The 19,851-nt window shown below is 43.7% G+C and overlaps 1 protein-coding gene across 1 annotated transcript; it reads right to left on the bottom strand.

Annotated features, from left to right (window-relative positions):
• Positions 1 to 1,323: 1,323 nt before the first annotated feature.
• On the bottom strand, positions 1,324 to 13,843 carry Ccdc43 (coiled-coil domain containing 43). Its single transcript, XM_034507338.2, has 5 exons — positions 13,599 to 13,843; positions 8,550 to 8,637; positions 6,769 to 6,904; positions 5,411 to 5,469; positions 1,324 to 3,117 (listed from the first exon to the last, which is right to left on the bottom strand). The coding sequence occupies exons 1-5, from the start codon at positions 13,794 to 13,796 to the stop codon at positions 2,930 to 2,932; spliced, it is 669 nt and encodes a 222-aa protein (XP_034363229.1). The 5' UTR covers positions 13,797 to 13,843; the 3' UTR covers positions 1,324 to 2,929.
• Between the last annotated feature and the right edge of the window lie 6,008 nt (positions 13,844 to 19,851).

The raw sequence follows: 19,851 nt of genomic DNA, 5'->3' as shown, positions 1-19,851 counted from the left end.
ATGCCCTTACAATCAGAGGTGTAACCCAATACCCAACCTAGATATACCAACTACCTTTTACTGCTACAGACAAGTGAACATCAGCCTCCATGTCCCCTTGTTTCTCATCTCCTCTAGCTGCTCCTCTTCCTTCTCTTTACTCTTCTTCCTCTCCTTATTCCTCCCACCTTAGCTCCTCTTACACACAAACACATGAAAATAAAAATTTTTAGTTGGACATGGAAGTACATGCCTTTAATCCCAGCACTCAGGAGATGAGGGCAGGCAGATCTCTGAGTTCAAGGCCAAACTGGCCTACAGGGAGAGTTCCAGGACAGCCAGGGCCACATAGAGAAAAAAAATCTTTAAAAAAGTTTAAAAAAAAAAATCTTAGATTTAAAAGTAAGTATATGAACCATGTGCATGGCTGGTGCCAAAACAGGCCAGGAGAAGGGGGTTGGATCCCCTACAACTGGAGTTACAGTTGTTAGCCACCGTGTGTGCTGGGACTCAAACCTCTGGGTCCTCTGCCAGAACACGTGCTCTTAACTGCTGAGCATCCCTCCGCCACCATAAATTTTTATTTTAAAAAAAAATCCCATTTGGCCTAAATTCAACCTAAAAGGCACGATAGTTCAAAACCTGCCCTCTCACATTTCTGGTTTAAAAATTAATTAGCATCTATTACGTGAAAAACTTTACCAAAGCCTAATGAGCGGATTGTTTTTATTTAAGCATTAGTTAGGTGTACACTAGAACATAAAAGGTCCCAGAAAAAAGAATTGACTATGTGGTGATACATGCCTATAGTCCCAACGGCTGGGAGGCAGATGCTGGACGACCAGGAATTCAAGGGAAGCCTAGGTTAGAAAGCTAGCTGGAGGCAGCCTGGGCTATGCAAGATTCCAGATCTCAAAAAAGAAAAGGAAACAAAAAACAAACTAGCAAATTGAAACAAGTACCCTTGAGGAAAGGATATAATCTCGACTCCTTCAGAAGCCAAAAGGAAGGCGAGAACCCAAGTCCTAAGATAAGGATTACTAAATTAAAACAAGTCATATACTCTGCAGAGCTGGGGCTCACAGCTATTACAAAATAAAGGACCCAAACCACTAGTACCTCAAAGAACTTCAAAGCCCACTTACTCATGCTCCAAAAAACAAGGTAATCCTCTGAGCTAATCTTTACTTCACAGAAAACTTGAAAAGGATTTATATATTTAAGGGAGAAGACACTCCACCTGCATAATATGGCGACTGTGCTGACCAGACAATAAAGACCATTCCCAAGGGACCAGCAGCAAGTGCCTTTCCACCAATAGTTGGGAAAGAACAAGACAGAAGACACTGACTTAAATAAAGTTTATTTTTTAAAAAAGAAAAAGGTGGTTATTTTTGCACTGCCATGGTTGTAGGACAAAGAGGTAGCATGTCTCCTTTCCTTAACCATGTTTTTTTCTTCTGCACTAAGGTAGTTAATGATAGAAAAGTCAAACTTTCTCCAAATACTAGGTTTTATAGGCCACATATGGTCTTAATCATGAATGTCTTTCTTTTATAACCTCTTAAAAATGTAAAAAACCATTTTAGTTTTTGCCCCATACAAAAAAGACTGGGCCAAACTTGGCCCATGAGTGGAGTCTTCTGACCCCTGGTAGAAAATAATCTTATCAGAGAAATTGTTCTCTTGAGGCTTTTGATACCTGTTGCCCAAAGTCAAGTAAAGAAGGGCTTTATTTACAACTAGATGTAGCGGACAGACGTGGTCTTGGAGAGTTCTGTTCACCCTTGACTCTCCTGGTTTTTCCATTCACTTATTTCATAAGTTTAACCACCAACTATATACTTTTAAGTATTGTGTTAGCAAAATTTCCAGTGTTTTTCTCTAAGAGTAATTCCTTTAGTTTCTCTAAGCCAGGAATTATTAGGTCTTACTAATGTTGCAGGTGTGTCCAACCCGTGGTCAAGGACAGCTATAAATTCAGCCTAACAACACAAAATCATAACTTTTAAAACATATTTTTTTTGCAAGTTTTTTTAAAAAGTCATGTCACAATGTCAAAAGGTAGGACATGCCTGCAGGATAAATCAAGAGGGGATTCAATGGAACTCATGATCACCAAAAAAAGAAAAAAAAAAAGAATCTAACGAAATGTCCTCAGACTCCAAACTGACATCCTTCTTGAAATCACAGACTACGTGAAAAATACATAGCTCTCTATTTAAAAAAGATACTTGTTTTTCCCATAGGCTAAGTCTTTCTTCCATACTGGGGCTCAATCCCAGGGCCTTGTTATGTGCTATATATATCTATAGCCTGAGCCCAAGTCGACACATTTAAAAAAAAAAAGTCTTAGATCTATCACACTCCAAATAATTTCCTCCACTTCCCTAATCTGATGCCATAAAATCTGGATCTAGGCAGGGCTCTTCATTAGCTACTTCAGGCTCAAAACAGTTACAAGCCAAGCGTGGCGATTTATGTCCATAACCCTGAAGCTGAGCGACTGAGAAAGGACACTGCAACATTTCAAGGCCAGCCTGGGCTATAGAATGAAACCCAGTCTCAAAACAAAAGGCAAATACTGCCTCAGAAGCAATTTGCATTTTTTTTTAACTCAGAAGGAATGGTCATGTTTCCTACAGGATGTTAGCTTTCTGTATCTGGCTAAATATACAGAATGAGGGAAGACCTTTTTAAAAAAGAAGAGCACAGGAGTTAAGTACTAAAATAGAAAGGTTACCCTAATTCCAGATCTTTGGTAAAGATACTAACTATAATTGATTGCCCACACCACCAAAACATGGCACATTTATGAGTGATTGTGATTTTCCTTTTGAACATGTAAACAGGGAAAAGCCTCGGGAAATTTTGGGAAATACATTAGTCTCAGTTCTCTTAAACACACAGACACACAATTCCTGGGTGGGAGGAGCAGAGCGGGCCAAGGTCATCGCTTCCGTTCGCCTCTCTGTGTCCTCTTCTTTTCCTTCTCCTTGCGTTCCTGCTTGGCTAGTTTGTCCTTCTCCCTCTGCAGCTTGTCCTGTTCCTTCTTCCTTTGGGACTCATCCCGAAGTGAGTCTCGCTCCAGTTTCCGAGCATTGAGAACATCTTCCACATTGGTGTTTCGGAACAGGGCTGCCAATGAGTTAAGGGATTCAGGCCCAAGTCCTACAGGCAATAATCTTGCTCCTTCCTCAGCCTGGATACCCCTCTCTGTACACTGAGTCCACTGAGTCCTAAATGCACTCTAGCTATTCCTAGTACAGGAAAAGAATCTTTGGTTTGGACTAGAGATGACTCAGTGATCATAGGCACTTGCTCTGGCAGAGGACCTGGGTTCAATCCCAGACAGTGGCTCATTCCCAGGCATAACTTCAGTTCCAGGATATCCAATGACCTCTTTTGGCCTCTGTGGGCACCAGACATTAGGCACAAGTACACATACATACATGCAAGACACTCATAAAAAAAAAAAAAAAAGAATCTTTGGTTTAATGGTAAATCCTAATGTTACAATTAGCTCTAAAATTTTCCTTGGATTAAATTTAAAAAAAAAAAAATCTCATTTAGACAATTAAGCCTGAACTTTGGAATATTTTATAAAAATAAATTTCATTAACTAGAACATCTGAAAAATACAGTTTATATTTGCAAATAGTCAATCCAAATTAAAAAAAAAAAAAAAAAATCTCTCACTCCAAGCAGTCTAAAGGAGAACACTGCTGTGGAGCCTAGCATGCCTCAGTGAAGAGAGGACCACTGTGCTTGAAAGATGCTTATGCACTTGGTACAATGGAAACTCTTGGAAGTAATTAAGGTTTATTCTTACTAGATTTTTGTTAATTTGACCTCTTTTCTAAAGTTCAAGTAAAAAAACAAATTATGTTGTCAGCACTGAACTCACATGAAATGAGTTTAGCAAAAGTTAGGAAACAGCCAAAAACTTTATTCCTTATTTAACTTTAAAAATAAAACATCAGGGTCTGGCTCAGGAGTTAAGAGCAATGGCTGCTCTTCAGAGGACTTGGGTTCAATTCTTAGAACCCACATGGTGGTTCACAACCATCTGTAACTCTCAAGTTCCACGGGATCTGATGTCCTCTTCTGGTCTCTGGGGACATTATGCATTCATATAGTATACATGCAGGCAAACACTAAAAAAACAAAAATCTAAAAAAAAAAAAAAAAAAGTACCAGGCAATCAACCTCCTCTATAGTCTTAAAATATGGCTTTTTCTACTACTTTAGGCATAAAGTAAGAGTCTCAGTCTGAGAGGACAAGCTCAGCAGCAGAGAACTTGCCTCAGCATACACAGGCTGTACTGTCAGTCGTCACACCAAAAATGAATTCCTGAGGTAATCCCCAATAACCCACTATAACCTCTTACTTCAGAGGGGAGTTCTAAATTTACCTTCTTAGGAAACATCTCAGAGTGACCTGTTAGTGGGACCTGCTTCCTCAACACATATTTCAATATCATATATTTTCAGCTTCAAAAATTTAGTCTGTTTGTTTTCAATTACAAGGTTTCAGAGAATAAGATAAAACCTTAACTTTTCCCACAGCTCCCAGGCAACTCAGAGATCCAGGCAACGTAATTTGTTTTCTCTTAGAAATTCTTCTAGTTGGGTAAGGTGGCTCATACCTTACAGGAAGTGAGTTTAGCCTGGATTAAAAGAGACTCCTGTCTCAAAAAAACAAAACAACAACAACAACAACAAAAAAAAAAAAACCAACAACAAAAAAAGCAAAAACAAAATAAAACAAAACAAACAAAAAAAAACCACCAAGCCAGGTGAAGCCTGTTGTGGTGGTCCACACCTTTAATGCCATTGCTCAGGGTGCCAGAGGTAGGCAATCTCTAAGAGTTCATGGACAGCCTGGTTTACATATCAAGTATCCAGTTCTGGAAGAGCCAGGACTACTCAGAGAGACCCCCGTCTCAAAACAAAACAAAAAACCCAAACCAACAAAGACCCAACAAGAAGCCAGGTGTGGTGGCGTGTTCTTTTAATCTTAGCACTCGAGACAGAGGCAGGAATCTCTCATGAGTTCCAGGCTCGCCATAATTAACTAGTAAGACCATGCCTTGTAATGAATAATAATAATAATAGTAAGTTTTTAAAATCCCACCTACTTTGTTAGGTGTGGGCCATGCTTTTAATCACAGGTACTTGGGAGTGGAGACAGAGACCAGGAATTCAGTCACCCTAGCATGTTGGAGGCTAGCGTAGCCCTTGTTAACTTGTTTTTTTCGGGTAGAGTATTTGCTAAGTTGGCTATCCAGGGCTGTGCTAGGCATAGGGTTCCCAATACTGACATGATATGACTTCCTTGGAGAGAGGGAGCCTGTGCAGTGGCAGCAAAATGTCAACTGATATCCAGGAGGACTGAGGAGAAACAAGGGATGGACAAAGAGAAGGATACTTTTGTCAGAACTGATGTTTGCTGTAGAAGCACCCGGATCATCTTTCTCATCAGCTTCAGTGAGTGACGTTAAGGAAAACCAGGTGGAGAAAAGGCCTTCACACATCTCAAAGTTTGAAAAGCACTTCATCAACAAGGGTGAGAAGCAGGCTGGATGCAGTGAGGACAGGGGCATTGCCGAGACTCATTTCTGAAAATCTTTATGGGGGAAATGTCTGAAGCTTCTCTAAAATCCTCTTAGAAGCTTTTAAAAAAAAAAAAAAAAAAAAAAAAAAAAAAAAACAGACCACTACACTGACATTACCTAGAAGCCAGGGGAAGATATTCCAAAATAGCACGGCTCTCACCACACAGGAGATGGAAGCAGGAAGAAGATCAGGAGTTCAAGGCCAGCCATTCTTACAGCAAGTTCAAAGCCACCTCGGCTGCATGCGCACACAGTGTACTCCTCAGAGCCTCCAGAACTTTCAAGAAGCCCACATCATCTATGGTCCCTATCTTAAGGCTACTTTACATCAGAAACTCAGAAAAAAGCCCAGAGATCTGTGTTTTAACCTCAGAACTCATACTTCAAAAGCTGTTTTTAGAAGACTGGTGTGGTTACGCACGCCTTTAGTCTTGGTAACGGAAGGCAGTAGGTAGGTGGATCCCTTTGAGTTTGAGGGCAGCCTGAACTACAAAAAGAGACTTTCAAAAAAGTTATTTTTGGTGGCAAGCAAGTATGACACTACACCACGTGTAAGAGTAGCCGTGATGGTCCATCTTGACTGCCAGCTGGATGGGATTTAGAATCACCACAGACACAAACCTCTGGGATGTCGGTGTGGAAGTTTCTAGATGGGCTATGCCTGAATGTGGGAGGCAGCCTTTCCTTGGGTGACAGTCCTGGACTGAATCAAAAGGAAAGGCAGGTTGATAACAGCATTGATTTCTCTCTGCTTCCTGACTGCATGCAGCGTAACCAGCTGCTGCCTGCTCCTGCTGTCTGCTCCTGCTGTCTGCTCCTGCTCCTGCTGCCTGCTCCTGCTGCCTGCTCCTGCTGCTGTGCTTTCCCCACCATGGTGGAAAGCATCAGTTCAAACTGTAAGCCAAAACAAGAGTAACTAATACTGTGTCCCACAAGTGCAAGGAATCCCAGCACATTCTTCTATCTGGAGTACACCAGTTATGTGTTGAATTAGAAATACCATGTCCACTGTCCCAACATCATTTCTCACACCCACAAAGGCCCATGGCCACTGCCATTTTAAAAGAGGAAACTAGGCTACAGAGGGGGAATTGCAACTTCTCAGGGGTAACCTATCCGACATTCATAGCTTGAGTCTCAGGGAAAGGTGCTGAGCCTCCAGAGAGGATATTCCTCTTCGTCAGTCACGTCGGCGTACTGGGCCAGCAGGGCTGCTTTCCTCTGCTTCTCTTCTTCTGAAACCACCCTGGGCTTCACCACAATCTGTGCCTGCTTCTCAATCAAGGTGGTGATGGCCTGCACCTCATCTGTGTAGTGGACGGAAGGAGAGACAAGGACAGCAGGTTAGTAAAACCAAGTCCCCAAACCACTAGGCCCCCAGCGGTCAGTGCTGGCAGTAACCGCTCTGCTCACATTTGCTGGCCATTCAGGAGTCAAGGGAAAGCTATCAGACTAGGCTTTAGAGGCCTTCTAAAAAATATTTTAGATTATGTTTATTTATTGCGGAGGTGGGTGCCCTGTAGTCTAGAGGACAACTGTGGGGAGATAGTTTCCTCCTTTATGGGGTTCCAGGGATGAACTCGGGACACCAGGCTTGTGCACTAAGCACCTTGCTGAGCCTTGTCTCATCAGCCCTAGGGGAACTTTTTTAAAACATCAATAGTGTTTTTAAATAGCCCGGGGGTTGGTGGCGCACACCTTTGATCCCAGCACTTGGGAGGCAGAAGCAGGTGGATTTCTGAGTTCGAGGCCAGCCTGGTCTTCAGAGTGAGTTCCAGGACAGCCAGGACTACACAGAGAAACCCTGTCTAGAAAAACAAACAAACAAACAAACAAAAACCACCAATAGCTGGGGCTAGAGACAGCTCCATGATTAAGAGTACCACAGTCTGTGCCTGCTTCTCAATCAAGGTGGTTCGTACAAAGGGCCGGAGTTTAGTTCCCAGCCCTCCTGTCAGGGGCTCACAGTCTCCTGTAACTGCAGCTAGACGGGATCCAATGCTTTGGTGGGCACCTCCACTCACATGCACACACCCCCACACAGACAAACGCATACATTAAAAGTAAAAAAATACATATTAACAAACACACACACACACACACACACACACACACACACACACACATATATATATATATATATATATATATATATATATATATGCAAACCAGCTTTGCTTTTATTTCCAGCAAAACAAACCAACACCAGTACCTGGGCCCCAAACCAAGTATATTATGAATTATACTGTACACTCAAGACTAAGGATCAACACTGTATAATTTAAGTTAGACTCTTTTTTATGCTATGTAATGAAAATATGAAAACAGTGGATGGGCCAGCGACATGGCTCAGTACACCTGAGTTCAGAAGACTACAGCTGACCCTATATATGTGATGCAAATCTACTAAGGGCATAAGATGGATGGGAGAAAAAGTAAAATCCAAAATGACGCAGGTATGGTGGTACACACTTGTAGTCCTTAGGAGGCTGAGTCAAGAGAATCAGAGAATCAAGGCAAGCAGGGGCCACATAAAGAGTTCAGGCGAGCCTGGACTGTACAAAGGAAGTTTGTTTCCAAAAAAAAGAAATGAATCGAAAAGCACACCCATACCACAGGGTGGATTGGTAAAAGGAAGTCCCGATAGCTAAAGCTTTAAAGAGAGCCTCTGGGTACTGTGAACATCCAAAGGAGAAAAGGACACCCTTGCCCCTTAACAGCTGACAGGAAAAGGCCCCGGAGGTTGGACCGGCGACTCTGAGACCAGCACGGTGGCTCAGTGAGTAGAGGCGCCTGACATCTTCATGAGCTGAATTTTCTTAAGGTGGAAAGACAGATCCAAATCCTCAGAGTTGTCCTGACCCTCACACCACACACACACACACACACAGGAACTACACACACACACAGGCACATACAGAAGTGGTTTTTTTTAAGTAAGGCCAACTCTACCTTCTTTTTTTACGTTGGTGGTGACATCCCGTGTTTGTGACCATCGTTCCACAATTTCCTTACAGATATCAAGGAGGGAATCTTCTTCCTAGTGGAAAAGGACGCCAATTAATTTCCTGAAAAATCCTCAGAAACAACAGCAACCTAAGAACAGACACTGCTCTCCCCACTGGAGTTGAGGAGAAACCCTGGAAGGGCTTGGGCCACAGACAAGAGTGCTTCTCATCTGAGGCTCTGGATGCAGAAGCCATCTTGATTGTCCCAGAACCCACACCTGCTGTCCAGAGTGCCCACGCTGCCCTGCCTCAGTTTTCCTTTTATTTTATGGTTTTTCGAGACAGGGTTGCTCTGTATTTGCCCTGGCTGTCCTGGAACACTCTCTGCAGATCAGGCTGGCCTCAAGCAGAGATCTGTCTGCCTCTGTCTCCAGCGTGCTAGGATTAAAGGCATACGCCACCACCGCCCAGCCTTCATTTTTCATTTTTAAAGGACATGTTTTATTTTTTTAATTAATAATTGTATACATTGTCTACTCAGGATACAGCAAACAATGTTTAGTTTTTTTCTTTTGTGTGTGATGTGCAGCATGTGTGTATGTGATGTGAGCACTAGGGCCTGCCTGTGGAGTCAGAGACAACTATGGGAGTTGGCTCCCTCCTTCCACCTTGTGGGTCTCAGGAATCAAACTTAAGTAACTGACAGAAAACACCTCTGCCTGCTGAGCCCCATCACCGGTCTGACATTATGTGCATACTGTAGAATGCTTAAATCAACCTAATTATTTCCTTAATTCACTACCTACCTATTTCCTATGGGAAAACAGTTAAAATACACATCTTTGAAACACACTATACATTACATTGTTATTCATTAATAGTCTCCATTTCATGTTACAGATTGCTAAAATGTCTCCCCTTTTCCCTTGCCTAACTTCTTTTTTTTTTTTTTTTTTGGAGGAAAGCTAGTTGCCTAAATCAAAATTCTACCCTTGTTTTGTGGGTTTCTTTTTTCTTTTTTTTTTTTAGTTTTGTGGCCCAGACTAGCTTCCAACTTGCTAAGTAGCTAAGTAACTGAGGTGCCCACAAACCTCTTACGTCTGTCTTTTCAAGTACTGGAGTCTAGCGGGAATTTTGGTTTCTTTTTAAAAAACTCAGAAATATGTGTTTTTATTTTAATCCCAGGTGTGGGATGGAATTCAACATGGGGCTGCTTTAGATCGTCCACAGCAGCTGACTAGGATTTGCCCCGTGCTCTGGCAGGGGTGTGATTTTCCCAGCTGCAGACAGTTTCTGCGACTGCTGTGATGTTTGGATTCTAGGGACTTTTCCAAGGATATATAAATGCTAGGGCCCCCCAGAAGGCTGGGTGGGTTGTTGATTGTTGTTGGTCATGGTTAAAAACCTGTACAAAGAAGAAACAAGAATAAGAAATTAGATATCCTGACAGCAAGGATCAAACTTGCCCCAAGAACTCAGTGCTCCTGGTCAGCAGGAAGCAGTCAAACATACTATCACTCCCTTCTGACCCCTGACTTCATTCAGGAATCTCTTTTCTTTCCTCTCTATCCTTTCTTCTCCCTTATCTAGTGTTATGGGGTTGAAAGGATGGAAGAAAGAAGAATCCACAGGGCTGGAGAGATGGCTCAGTGGTTAAGAGCACACTGACTGCTCCTCCGGAGGTCCTGAGTTCAATTCCCAGTAACCACATGGTGGCTCACAACCATCTGTAATGGGGGTCCCATGCCTTCTTCTGGTGTGACTGAAGACAGGGACATACATACATGACATACATGAAATAAATACCCACATACATGAAATAAATAAATCTTAAAAAGAAGAAGAAGAAGAAGAAGAAGAAGAAGAAGAAGAAGAAGAAGAAGAAGAAGAAGAAGAAGAAGAAGAAGAAGAATCCACAAAGTAGCCAAAGCCTGGCTACACTGCAGTTAAATGCTGGCCTTGATCTTACAGCAATCCTCCTGCCTTTGCCTCCAAGTGCTGGGATTACTAACACCCACCGCCATTCCCAGCCCAGCTCTTACCAATTACACACCATCTCCCACAGAAATGTGAGAGAAAAAAAAAACAAACCAAATTTGTTGCTGATACTCTTATTAGCAAGAAATTCTTTCTCCCATCCTTTACCAGGGGTGCCGACATACACAACTTCAGGGTCCAATAACACACACTCCACCAAACAAAGAAAAACAGCACTCACTCGATAAGGAAGAAAGAGGTAAGAGAAACAGAACAGTCCTAGAGAACAAACCAGCTTGTTCTCCCGGTCTCTCCTCCAAAGGAGTCCGTCCATTATTTCCTTTTAGTCCCCCACGAAGTGTCTGCCATGCCCAAGGCACAAGGCTGAGAGGTAAGAGTCAGTGATTAATCTTAGTCAGACCTCGCTACTTACAGTCCTAACTTATCTCAAAGTCTTGCTAGCAAACTTTAGAATCCTGAACAATGAATCCACTTTGTTTCTCCAAGAATGGGATTTTCTACAAAAGTCAAGGGCCTCTGACATTATATACTGTCAAACAGAACTGTGAACTATGTATTGAATACAGACCACATTCTTTGATCCTTTTTTTTTTTTTTTCTCTATAGGGAAATGTTGTCAGTTGCTTCACCAATAGGACTCCTGCCTCACTATATGATTCTTGGTATTTCTTCCCCAAAGACAGTCTACATATAGATGGGGTTTCAGGAAACTATGAAAAAATTAAACATATCTGAATTTGATACGTGTGGGGTTGGGGGGTCATCCTTCAAGTGATTTTGTCTTCTGCAGTTTATGCAAGAGGCAAATAAGAAGCAGACATGGTTCTTGATGCTTCTTGATGTTGCCTCTTCTACTAAGAGTCTAGAACAAGCACTTGCATCTTGTCAGCAACAGACACAGACAACATCAACATCACCATGGAAAACAGGAAGTATCAAACTCAATTCAGAGTCAACGGAAAGAACTTGTTGTGTTATTCCCACTGAACCCAAGCTCCTTCACAAGCTGTGTTAGCTCTTTTCCATTTATAGACCAAGAGGTTCTTGCCAATAGGATCAGGGACAGCTGCGTCAGTGTGTTATATTTCCAGCATGTTCTCCATGAACTGAACTTCAGTGTGAGCATCTCTTGTGTGTGGTTCACACCCAAAAATTACTTTTGAATTTGAAATTAAAAAAAAAAAAAACACCCTTCTATTTCTTTACATAAAGAACATATATCCAGGAGCTAGAGAGATGGTTCAGCAGTTAAGAGCACTGACTGTTCTTCCAGAGGTCCTGAGTTCAATTCCCGGCAAGCACATGGTGGCTCACAACCATCAGTAGCTGGATCTGATGCCCTCTTCTGGTGTGTTTGAAGATCACTACAGTATATTCATAAACATAAAATAAATCTTAAAGAAAAAAATGCACATGCACATTGATATCTATGCTCACCACATCTTTGGATCTTCATAGTTTAAGGACAATAGATAAACCCATTCTCAGCCGGGCGCCTGGTCTACAAAGTGAGTTCCAGGACAGCCAGGGCTACACAGAGAAACCCTGTCTCGAAAAAAAAAGAAAAAAAAAAAAAAGAAAAAAAAAAGATAAACCTGCTCATTGTGACAAACATCAAAGAACCAAGCCTTTGATGGGCAGTTGACTCTTACATCCCTAGAGCATGTGTGAGGATAAAGGTTTCTATGGTATTTAGTGCAGATGCAGCCAACGTTACTTTTGAGCTGATGGTATTTACTCATTTATTAGATCTGCACTCATTTTATGTGTATGGGAGTTTTGCCTGCATGTATGCCTGTGAACCACATGCATGCCTGTTACCCAGGGAGGTCAGAACAGGCTGTCCAATGCCCTGAAGCTAGAATTACTGAGCCATCTTTCCAGCCCCCAACTGTATTAACAAGGAAGACTCTACAGGACAGTCCCAGACAAGAGAGGCAGAGAATCTAATCTATGCATATACTCCAACTGTTTCTGTCAGGAGTAGAACAAGAAGGGATGAACTCCACATAAATAATCAGATTAGAAAAGTGGGCATCTTGTTCACCTGATACATAAATACAGCTTTAAATTACAAATTTCTAAATTATTGAATCTCCCTGTTTTGCTTTGCCAGGGTCTTACTTGGCAAGGCCAAAGCTGGCCTCCCACTTGCTGGCCTCCGCAGGGCTGGGATTACAAACATGCATCATGGTACACTGTGAGAAATCTGCTTTTGAGTATTTGAGACAGGGTTTCTCAGTGCCCCGGCTGTCCAGGAACTCACTACATAGACCACAAAGATCCACATGCCTATATCTGCCTTCTGAAAGCTGCAATTAAAGGCCCACCCACAAGCCTGTTTCTTTTTGGTTGTGTGGGTTTTTGAGACAAGGTTTCTCTGTGTAGACCAGACTGGCCTTGAAGTCACAGAGATCTGCCTGCATCTCCCTCCTGAGTGATGGGATTAAAGGCGTCCACCAGCCACCATTCCAGGCAAATACCTCATCTTTTTCCAGTCTGTCTCATCACAGGGTACCGCCCCACCCAACACACACATTAATAATTACTGAATTTCCCAATGTTGTTTATCATGAAAGGATCTCCATTACTTTACCTATTGAGGCCTCTAATTACTGAAATTGGAGCCAAGAGGGAACTTCCCACAGGCTTTTGTCATGGGACAACCCTGAGACTAACCCCTAATGGGCAGACATCTCAAAAACATGTTATTCCCCTCTTTGAACATCGTAAACCATGGAAATGCAACTATTAGAGGTTTATGATCAAACTGCCATTTACACGTCTCAATGGCTTCAAGACACTCTCTAGCACGTCCAAAGGTACCCCAGAGAGCCTTGTTGCCCGGAATACGGGAATCCCATCATCTATGCACCTGCGACCCAAAATCTGGCTGGGAAGCAGCAGCCCACTTCTCCCTCAGAGTTATGCTTCTTCCCGGTGAAACCACTAAGCCTTCAGGACAGCAAAAGAAGAAGAGAGATGTGAAGTAATGAAAGATGTTCGCAGATTTTTCCGTGAGGTTGATAGAATGTGTCCGGACTACTCTACTCACCAGGAAAGCAGAGAGGATACCCTGCAGGGCGTCCAGCTTCTCTTCTTCCTCCTCCTCCTGTAAGACGCCAAGGATGTAAGCGGCGTAAACGGCTCGGTCCACTCCCAGCGCCTCCAACCGTCCGTCAAGCCAGGATCCAAACCCCCCGCCATCGCCTTCACCGGCGACTGCCGCGGCCACTTCGCTGGGCGCCGCCATGCTGGGGACAGGGTCCTGCCGGACCCGAGGGTGCCTACCGCAGTGCCTGACGGGCCGCGCCACTGGCTCAGCGCGCATGCCTGGAGAGGGAGCCACCCTCCACCCTTGCGCGCCGGGCTTTAACTCGCCGACCGAGGCACCTGAGTCTTTGCAGCAATCCTCGCGGTGTGAGCCCAGTCGCGTGGGCCCCCAGGAACTCCGGCAGGTGAGTTTTGAACGGGCTCGTTATAGTTGGCAACGATCGGATTCAAAATCATCGTCAGCCGCGCGACAAGAGAGCTCAGAGGACTGTTGCTCGCCACCGATTCCAACACTTCTTCTGAGCCGTGGCCCGCAGGCACTTGTGGGAATGGGAAGCCAGGATGCACCACTGAGTCCTGTGTCCGGAATACCACCGTCGCTGCCATTCCAAGCCGTAGACACGTGACAGCCAGCCCAAGGAACACGTTCGGTCCTCGGCCAGGGATTGTGCTAAGAGGTTACATCCATGAAGTATCTGTTGCCATCTTCCTAACAACCCAGTGAGGAGATGCTTTTATGCTCCATTAAAAGATAAGGAAACTGGAGAGATGGCTCAGCTGATAAGAGCACTTGCTACTCTTCCAGGGGACCCGGGTTCAGTTCCCAGCACTCACGTGGCACCTCACAACTGTCTGTCACTTTTAGGGGATCTGGCACCCTCATACAGACATACATGCAAGCAAAACATCAATGACTTTTTTTTTTTTTTTAAGGGTAAGGAAACTATACACAGTCGGAGAGAACCTAACAGGAGGACAGACTCTACCAGCAGAATTGACAACTGCCGTGGCTTCCTATAGAACGCCAGCTCTGACCTAAGGTGGACTAGATCCAAACTACAGAGGAGAACCTGCCTTTACTCCAACTGCTTCCTTCACTGGATACTTACTGAATACATTCACCTTGACATTGTTACAGACTGACAATTCAAAGATGAGCGGCACAAAAATCTATGTTCCCTTAGGGGCCAATCAGTCCAATGGGAATAGGTATTTAAAGAAATAATAGAAATAACGACACTTTAGTGACAGAATTCTATGTGTATGGGTGTTTTGCCTACATGTGTCTGTATACAGTTGTGCCTGATGCCCTTAGGAAGGCCAGAAGAGTAGACAGATTCCCTGAAACACAGATCTTTGTGATCCACCAAGTGAATGCTGGAAATCAAACCCGTGTCCTCTGGAAGAGCAGCAGCCAGTGCTCTCAGCATCTGAGCCAACTCTCCAGCCCAGAGGTAAATGGGTGATTGATTGTGTGGTAGTAGTGGTATTAAGACAGGGTCTCGCTGTGTAATCCAGACTTGCCTGAGGCTCCATCTGTTTCTTTGAACTTGTAAACCTCCTGCTTCTGCCTCCCAAGTATTGGGATTACAGGCTAGCACCACCATACCCAAATTGATATAAGGTTTTGGTGAAGGCATGACTGGATCCCGAAGCCATTAATTTTTCCTGTTGAAGGGTGTTGGGGGCTGGGAAGGGAGAGTTGAGAGACTCAGGAGTACTTCTCAACAAGGGGAGGGGGGGTGTGGCATTCTTGGAGAATGAGTGAGTTTGCCGGACATGCAGCATTTCTCACCCCAGCCAGCACTTGGGAGGTTGAGACAAGGGTTTGAGGCCAGACCAGCCTGACAGAAAACTATGAATCTATGAGCTGGACCAACAGGCCTTAAGTAGGAGCTATTCAAGAGAGATGGGGGGGGGGGGGAGATTGGAAAGGACCTCTTCAAAGGATTCTGTACTCTTATTAGCATTAAGATAAAGCAAATGAATAGGCGCTGAATGGAATGTCACAAACACAAATGTAGACATACAGAAGTTTTAAGTTTTAGTCTCATGGCTTCTGAATGCAAAGTAAGACTATGGCATTAAATCCAGGTGTAGTGGTGCTCAAATTTAATCCCAGCGTCTGGGAGGCAGAGGCAGGAAGATTTCTGTGAGTTTGAGGTCAGTGTGGTCTACATTGTGAGTTCCAGGACAGCCAGGGCTACATAGTGAGACCTTGTTTCAGAAAAAAGAAAGGAAGGAAGGAAAACAGACAGACAGACAGACAGACAGACAGGGAGGGAGGGAAGGAAGCAAGGAAGGAAGGAAGGAAGGAATATGGTATTTGTACTGGCTGGTTTTGTGTGTCAACTTGACACAAGCTGAAGTTATCACCGAGAAAGGAGCCTCCCATGAGGAAATGCCTCCAGCTATAAGGCATTTTCTCAATTAGTGATCAAGGGTGGGAGGGCCCATTGTGGGTGATGCCATCCCTGGGCCTAGTAATCCTGGTTACTATATAAGAAAGCAGGTTGAGCAAGCCAGGGGAAGCAAGCCAGTAAGCAGCACCTATCCAACTGGAACTCAAGCAGGTCAGGAGGCATCAGCTCCTGCCTCCTGACCTGCTTGAGTTCCAGTCCTGACTTCCTTTGGTGATGAACAGCAATGTGGAAATGTAAGCTGAATAAATCTTTTCTTCCCCAACTTGCTTCTTGGTCAGGATGTTTGTGCAGGAATAGGAACCCTAACTAAGATAGCATTAAAGGAGTTGGTCCCCAAAGCCTCACCTTTTTCTTTTTCTTTGGGTGCTGAGGTTGGATCTCGCCCTCACACATGGTGACCCCTTGCTTTTACACCTACTACGTCTTAACCACATACACTCCTCCAATCCACTGTCTTTTAGGTAGGTGAGTCTTCATCAGTCATCATGAAAGACACCTCATTAAGCATCATAGTTTGAGGTCAAGGTTGAACCCTCAAGTCAGGGAAGTACCACATACAGACATTTTATTTTCAAGAAACAGAAGCTGGGGCTGATGACGATGCCTGCCTACAGTCCCAGCACTTGGCAGATGAAGGTGGAGGATCCGTTCAAGGCCAGCTGGAGCTACCTAAGACTCATCCTTAAAAACTACTCATAGATGTAGTTTCAAAGAGCAAACTTTAAAAAAAAAAAAAAAGATATTCTTTAGTGTGCGTGTGTGTGTGTGTGTGTGTGTGTGTGCGCACCTGTTTCAGTGTGTGAATGTGGGTGTGGTGCCTGAGGAATCTATCAGCATTGGATCCTTGAAGCTGAAATTACCTTTGTGAGCCACTTAATGTAGGTCCTGGGAACTGAACTCTCTCGTCTGGAAGAACAATATACACTCTCAGCTCCTGAGCCATCTCTTCTGCCCCAAACAGAGTTTTGAATGCCTTTGTCCAGTTTACCTAACAGTGTCCTCTTCCATAACTGTAGTACAGCATCAAAATCAACAAACAGAAGTTGGGTGAGGTGTCACCTTTAGTCATAGCTGCTGGGTTGGCTGAGGCAGGAAGTCCATGCCCAGAAATTAGAGGCCAGCACGAACAATAAATCAGGATCTCATCTCAAGAAAAAAAATGTAGAGCAAGTGAGATGGCTCAGTGTGCAAAGGCACCTGCTGCCCAGCCTGAAGACCTGAGCTTCATCCCTGGAATCCACATGGTAGAAGGAAAGAACGAACTCCTCTGGTCTCTACACTCGAGCCTTGGAACACACTCATGTGTATTGTAATTGTTATTTTCATAAAAGGAATTGAACCCAGGATCCCACTCATTCTATGTACATACATGACTACTTGCCAACATTTTTTTGAAAAAAATCTTCTTACAAATCGTGCAGGCTCTCCACACCTTAAATATTAAGGATACCCTGATTGACTGACTTACTACAGAAGCATCAGTGGTATTTGTCAGAAAATAGTCATATAAACAAATAACAAACCAAAGCTGATAGGAGAAAGCTCAGGGTGTAGCTCAGTGATACAGTGCTTGCCAAGATCTAGACTCTAGATTTCATAGATTTGATCTCTGGTGCTGTAAAAATAAAATAATAAAAGAAAAAATCGTGTGTATGTGTGTGAGTGCCTGTGGAGGCCAGAGAGGGAGTTGGAGCCCATGAAGGGGCTACAGACCCTGTGAGCCAGCCAGAATGAGCACTGCGAGCTGAACCCTGAAACATTAGCAAAGAGTATTTGTTCTGTACTTGCATAGACTGCCTGAGAAGAGCCACAAGGACGTGAAAAGGTCACAGACAGATCTACTCTCAAGGGAAGTGTTCTATTTCTATACTCTGTATCTTTTTTAAAAAACTACCTGAGGGCCTAGGGGTGTAACTCAGTTGTAACTGCTCATAGCATGTATGAGGTTCTACACACAGACATATACACACACACACATACGTTTTGAAATGCTTCTTCCAAGGCTTCCTCCTTCCTTCTGAGAGTTTTTTTTTTTTTTTTTTTTTTTTTTTTTTAACAGTTTGTTACAGTATGCAGAATGGGGCAGGGTGGTGATGGTGCAAGCCTTTAATCCCAGCACTTGGGAGGCAGAGGCAGGCGAATTTCTGAGTTCGAGGCCAGCCTGGTCTACAGAGTGAGTTCCAGGACAGCCAGGGCTATACAGAGAAACCCTGTCTCAAAAAAAAAAAAAAAAAAAAACCAGTATGCTTTTACATGTTGTATTTTTCCATCTTCAAGGGCATTTTCCACGTAAATTTATTTAAAATATCTATTCATGTTGATAGCATGTTCCTCTTCTCTGTTCAGTTACACCCCTACATCAGCACCCTCCTGCTTGGATGTGCTTAGATATATCTTGGTTGGTCCAGTCTGCTGATGAACATTGTTTTCTGGTTTTCCAAATAATGCCTTAATTCATTTTTTGTGGGTTTGGGAACACATGCATGTGTGTGTGAGACGGTCAGAGATGGATCTCAGAGTCTATCTCTGTTGCTTTTTGTTTTTCTTCCTTCCTTTCTTTCTTTCTTTTTTCTTCTCTCTCTCTCTCTCTCTCTCTCTCTCTCTCTCTCTCTCTCTCTCTCTCTCTCTCTCTCTCTCTCTCCTCTTTTTGAGGCAGTCTTTCCCTGGACCTGGAGTTCAGCAATTGGCCAAACTACCACACTGTTTTGGATTTTTTAAAAATGTGAGTCCAAATTCAGGTCCTTATAATTGTACAGCAAACACTTTACAGACAGAGCCGTCTTCCCAGCCCCTCAGTCCTTGATGTATGTATGCAGCTATGGAAGTAGCAATATGTGAATACATGTGGAGACCAGAGCAGGGGCCTCAGGGACGCCACCCACCTCCTTTGAGACAGGGTCTGTCATTAGTCTAGAGCTCCAGAGTGCTTTATTACAGATGTGTGCGCACGCACACACACACACACACACACACACACACACACACACAAAGAAGTGCAGGGCCAGGCGAGATGGCTCAGAGCTTAGGAGCACTTGCTGTTCTTCCAGAGGACCCAAGTTTGTTTCCCAGAACCCACATGGCAGCTCACAGTTGTCTGTGACTTCAGTCTAGCCTTCTTCTGACTTCCATGGGCACCAAGCATGCATGTGGCGCACAGACATGCATGCAGGCAAAACACCCATACATAAAATAATAATAAAGTAAAAAATTGTAAGAAAAGTGTGGCTGGGGCATTGTGGTACACACATGTGACACCAGCATTTGGGAGTCTAAGAAGAGAATCTTGATTTCGGAATAGCTGGAGTACTCACAAAACATGAAATGTGTAACGCATGATTGTGGTGGTTTGAATATGCTTGGCCCAGGGAGTGGCACTATTGGGAGGTGTGGCCTTGTTGGAGGAAGTGTGTCACTGTGGGTGTGGGCTTTAAGACCCTCCTCCTAACCACTTGGAAGCCAGTCTTCAAGCAGCCTTCAGATGAAGAGGTAGAACTCTCAGCTCCTCCTTCACCATGACTGCCTGGGTGCTGCCATGCTCCCCCCTTGATGATAATAGACAGAACCTCTGAACCTATAAACCAGCCCCAATTAAATGTTGTCCTTATAAGAGTTTCCTTGGTCATAGTGTCTGTTCACAGAAGTAAAACCCTACGACAGAAGTAGGTACCAGAAGCAATACTGTATGGAATACCTTGATGGTGGATAAGGCATTCTGTAAGTCCCTGGATGGAATCTTTATCTACTTATTTATGGTACCAAAACTCAACAAAAATTAAAAACATCATGGTCACCAAGATGGCAATGAAAGTAAAAAAGATCCTGTCTCAGTCA

Source organism: Arvicanthis niloticus, chromosome 6, assembly GCF_011762505.2.
Source record: "Arvicanthis niloticus isolate mArvNil1 chromosome 6, mArvNil1.pat.X, whole genome shotgun sequence".
Taxonomy (NCBI): Eukaryota; Metazoa; Chordata; class Mammalia; order Rodentia; family Muridae; genus Arvicanthis; species Arvicanthis niloticus.
This window is presented reverse-complemented; position numbering and strand designations above follow the sequence as displayed.